This window comes from Mus pahari, chromosome 5, assembly GCF_900095145.1.
Source record: "Mus pahari chromosome 5, PAHARI_EIJ_v1.1, whole genome shotgun sequence".
Taxonomy (NCBI): Eukaryota; Metazoa; Chordata; class Mammalia; order Rodentia; family Muridae; genus Mus; species Mus pahari.
In genome coordinates, this window is record NC_034594.1 from 67,307,341 (window position 1) to 67,312,255 (window position 4,915).

The 4,915-nt window shown below is 57.1% G+C and overlaps 1 protein-coding gene across 1 annotated transcript; it reads right to left on the reverse strand.

The window, feature by feature from the left end:
• Positions 1–740: 740 nt before the first annotated feature.
• Positions 741–3,945, reverse strand: Gbx2 (gastrulation brain homeobox 2). Its single transcript, XM_021198201.1, has 2 exons — positions 3,025–3,945; positions 741–1,948 (listed from the first exon to the last, which is right to left on the reverse strand). The coding sequence occupies exons 1-2, from the start codon at positions 3,545–3,547 to the stop codon at positions 1,425–1,427; spliced, it is 1,047 nt and encodes a 348-aa protein (XP_021053860.1). The 5' UTR covers positions 3,548–3,945; the 3' UTR covers positions 741–1,424.
• Positions 3,946–4,915: the final 970 nt, after the last annotated feature.

Consider the following 4,915-nt stretch of genomic DNA (forward strand, 5'->3'; position numbering starts at 1 on the left):
GAGGCAGGTCACACCCCTCTCGCGCTTTACAGGTCGCCCCTCCAAGGCAGAAAGACGCCCTAATCTTAGGTTTCTGTGCACCAACCCACTACCAACTCGCCATGAACCCGTCCCCACTTCTCCCTTTGAGGGGCGAGGGTCCCAGCGCCCTTGGGGTGGGGCAGTGGTCAGGGCACGCCCCTTCTGACCCCGCCCGGAGGGGGAGGTGCGGGGGCCTTGGAGCTTACAGCCCTCCTCCAAGCCCAGAGCTGCCGGGAAGCCAGGCAAGGCTTGCTGGGTTCCGGCTCCTGTCGGAAGATAACGCCTGTAGCCTGATTTATGGATCTGAGGCCCTGAGAGCCAGCGAAAACCGTTGCTTTTAGGGTCAGAATTTCTTGTAAGGAAACGCGTTTCTTCCCTGGCTGCAACGGATTTGGAGCCCCTGTGTCTGTACAAACCCACCACTACCCGAGCTTACTTTCCCTCCTCTTCTGGCCAAAGTTTGCCAGTCCCCAGGCTATAATAGATAAGGACATGCAAAAAGGGGGACATGCAAGATTCCTAAAATGAAAACTGGGCTTCCTTAAACTCATAGTTTTCCTCTCCAATTAAAAGCCTGTTCAGGTGTTACTTGGCTTATGGCCAGTAAGCCTCCATCCTGGTCGCAAGTCACTTAACTGACCACACATTGGTAGTGCCCTCGAGGTGCCCAGGTGGTGGGCACTCTATCAAGGCCCCAAGGACTGAGCTTATAGTTTTCTCTTGCCTTTTTTTTTTATTATTCACAAGACTGAGATTGTTTAAATGTCATAACTTATATGAAAATAAGCTACATTGCAATAAATTAAACACAACGGAGGAGACGTGCTTCGGACATGGCTCAGATAGGATATACAAGCCCAGGAAAGAAAGCCAGGCAAAGCAAATGAGCAGAGCAGAGTCCTAGACTGCTCAAAACAAACAAACAAACAAACAAACAAAAACCAACCGACTGCTCTGCACTCAACTAAAAAAAAAAACAGAATAGAAACAAATAAACAAAAAATAACAATAAGGTTAAACCGCAGTGTTTGTCCTTGTGTCTCCAGTTTACCTTTGGGCAAGTATGGGAAGGTGGTCGCTGAAGGCGACAGAGTACACTGGTGGTTTTGTTTCATCTGGAAAATGTAAGTAGAGATTTGATCCTATCCCTTTCAAACACTGCAACTGAGATCCAGTCTATATAGAGATCTATGTACAAAGTAGGGTTGTATAATAAATATTTAGTGTATCTTCTGGTGTGGCTGTAGCCCCCTTTAAGCCCATCTAATGAATATACTCTCAATTTGCTTGGGATGTCCACATCTAGGAGGTGCCTCTGAGTTCTGCTTTAAACAGTGGAGTCTGACACGGGTTCCCTCAGGTGTTAGGGCCTCTCCACGGTGGCGTCCACCCTGGCTGGGCCCTCAGGGTCGGGCCTGCTCCAGCTGCTGGTGTTGACTTCGAATAGCGAACCTGCTAACATGGACAGGGATGGGGACGACGATCTTGGGGTTCCGAGAGGGCTCCCCCGTCTTGGAATTGGCGTTGCCTGCCTTGACGCGTTTCCACTTGGCCCGGCGGTTCTGGAACCAGATTTTTACTTGCACCTCGCTGAGTTTGAGGGCGTGGGCGATCTGTGAGCGCTCGGTCAGGGAGAGGTACTTTTTGCAGTGGAATTCCTTCTCCAGCTCCAGCAGCTGTTCGCTGGTGAAGGCAGTCCGCCGCCGCCGGTTCTTGCCTGTGGACGTGGTGCTGCCTGCCGCACCGCCGCTCTGCGGGGTCTCCTCCAGTGCGTGGCCGGGGTCTTCTTCCTTATGAGCAGTCTGGCCAGGCAAATTGTCATCTGAGCTGTAATCCACATCGCTCTCCAGAGAGAAGCTCTCCTCCTTGCCCTTCGGGTCATCTTCCACCTTTGACTCGTCTTTCCCTTGCCCTCGGACAGCCCCGACTGAAAGCAAAACCAAAAGGCATTTTATTACATTTTGAACACTGCCTTCCCCAGTCCCTTCCCACTTGGGCACCTCACCCCTATCTCCCCCCAGCAGATTGTCTTTCTACCACATTAACACATTGCGATTTCCTGGCCTTTGAGGGGGGGGGCGTGAGAAAAGCTCAAAGGAGAGGAGGAGAAAGTAGAGGCAACGGCCCTTTGCCCAGAACCATCACTCAAGGGGCTGCCATGTCTCCCGCGCACCCTCCCAGCCTCTAACAGCTTAAGTAGCAGGATGCTGCTCCGACCTGAGGCCCAAGAGAATGTCCCCTTTGTTTCCCCGGGGTCCAGGGCTGTTTGAAGACCAAGGGAGAGTTCATGATCCTCCCCATCACCATCTGAACAACTAAAATTAAGTGAGCCTCAATTTCACAGCAGAAGTGAGTGGAGTAGGGCCGATGTCAGTCCGCAGCTTTCTTGATCATTTGTGTCTCCTTAGGAGAAGTTTCCCACCCTATAGTTCCTAGTGCGTACATGTACACACACACACACACACACACACACACACACACACACACCCCAGAGAGAGAGAGAGAGAGAGAGAGAGAGAGAGAGAGAGAGAGAGAGAGAGAGAGTCGAAGGAATCTGATTCTCTTGGATGAACAGAGAACCCAGTGAAGATATTTGAGTCTGGACTCTCTTGGGTACATGCGCAACAGAAAAAAGAAGAAAAAAAAACCAGCCCAATAGGCCTCTCTTTAAGGTTGCAACACACCAAGGACCCTCAATCATCACAGCGTGTGTGTGTGTGTGTGTGTGTGTGTGTGTGTGTCAAACACGCCACCAGATGTGTGGCCTGGAGTAGCTAGCAGGAAAGCGCTAAACGCCTCCTTTCCCCATGATCCTGCTTGTTGCTTGGCGTTAAATGCCCCATTGGGAAGCTCCGGTGGGCATCACCGCAACTCCTCCAGCTATTCCCGCAGAGGTCGGGCGGGGGCGCGGCCTCGTCCCCCGGGTCTCGGCGGGAACCCGGAGCTGGCCCGCCCCCACTCCCTCCCGTCCCCGCGTTCCGGCTGCGCGCGCCGCCGACTCACCGAGCGACGCCTGCACCGCTTCGGCCGCAGAGAAGGCGAGCAGCGAGCCCTCCTTGGCCAAGAAGGCTTTGCCGTCCTCCGCATCCGCTTGGAGCGCCTCGGCTTTGTCGAAGTTGCCGCCTCCGGGCAGCGGCTGTGGAGCGAACTTGCGGGCAGCCGCCGCCTCTTGGTGCTGGGGCGACGCAGAGAAGCCGCCGGGCAGAGTGGCCATGAGCGTGGAGGTGAGCGCCATGCCCTGCGCCAGGCTGGAGCAGAAGCCGGTGGGCAGGCTGGGGATCTGGTGGTGAGGGTGCGCGGGCGGCAGAGCGGGCTGCAGGGCTGCTTGGGGCAGCGCGGGAGGCGGTGGCGGCGGTGGCGGCAGCACCACCGGCCGGTAGGGCATGAACATGGGGTAGCCGGTGTAGACGAAATGGCCGGGACTGGGCTGCGGCGGGCTGCCGATCAGCGAGTCTATGCTGAAGGCGGTACTACTCCCCAGCGGGCGCTGCATCATCATCAGCGACGGCGGGAACGCTGCGCTCATAGACGCGTTCGGGAGAAGCCAGGGAGAGACAGAAAAGTCCCCGTGTCCCGCCGCCGCCTGGAAGCCCTCCGGACGCTAGGAGTACCACCGGGAACTCCGGGCAGACGCCGCCGCCGCCGCTGCCCCTCAGTGCAGGACCCGCAGCATACCCGGCCTGCGCGGGTGCAGCCACCGAGCGCGGTGAGGCCGTGCGCCCGGGATGGAGAGGGCACCGGGGACCTCGCGTTCGCCGGAACCGCTCCCCGCTGCTAGCACGTCGGAACGCGCGCGCGTCGCCTCTGCAGCTCTCGGCTCAGCTACCAGCGGTGCGTGCGTCCGTCTGTCCGTCCCGCAGTCCGTCGTCTCCCACGGGTGGCTGGGGAGCGCGCGAAGCCGGCGCACTTGTCTCTGGCGGGCGCTGCCAGCACCTTTAAATCGCGCTCCTCTTTCTCATTCACATTTTGCCAGCTGCCCAGCGGAGCTCGTGTCACGTGGGGTCGAGCACCAACTCCTATTTGCTATTCCGGGGAAGGCGGGGCGAAATTAGGGCTCCGCCCCCTTCACCCAGGCGGGCCGCTAGCGGGCTGCGGGCGCCACCGTTGGAGCGTGCTGGCCTGGGAGCTGGAGCTTTTGCACCGCGCGGAGCAAACTTAAGAGGGACCCTTGCTACCTACCAGACTCAGACCCTAGAGTCCCTGGCATCCCTGTGGAGGCCTCATGAGAGGCGGCTTGGAGCTGGCGCCGGCCACCGATGGGCCGGGAGTGTTTTACTTCCTTATGGTCGCTACAGCAGAACCCTGTGTGATGCTCACCTTAACCAGGGGCGCTCTGGTTGTGCCAAGGGTCCGAGCAAGGTCTCCGGATTGCTTTTAGGGTCTTGCCTCTGCAGGTCTGCTTCCAGAGGTGCGCCTGGGCCTGTCAGCCCTTGCTCACACTACACGGAAGCTGCACGGTCGCTTGCGGCCCGCTGGTGGCGGGGCGGCCGGCTGGTGGTCTCCCTCATTCCTGGTTGGGCCCTCCGTGAGCGATCCCTGCTCATTTTTCATGACATTCTTAATCATCGCACCTATTTACCCACTTTGCCAGCGTACACCAAAATAACAGCCACGATAATTATGATAATAAAGCGAGTCTTTTATCTGCTCCATCTTCAGGGAGGAATGGGGGGGGGTTGCGACGCCTCTGGATTGTATAACGTGAGATTATCCTGATGAAAGCTTTATGATGTTTGCTCAAATAAAAGCTGCGTTTTGTAAATAGGCACTAATTAAGCACGTTGGCAACGGAGGGAGCTCTCACCCTGGCTCTGCGCAGCGCGAGGACTCCTGGGCACGCGGTTCCCCTTTGCGGACTGCTGGATGGAGCTGAGTCCCTCAAGATATTTCCCCC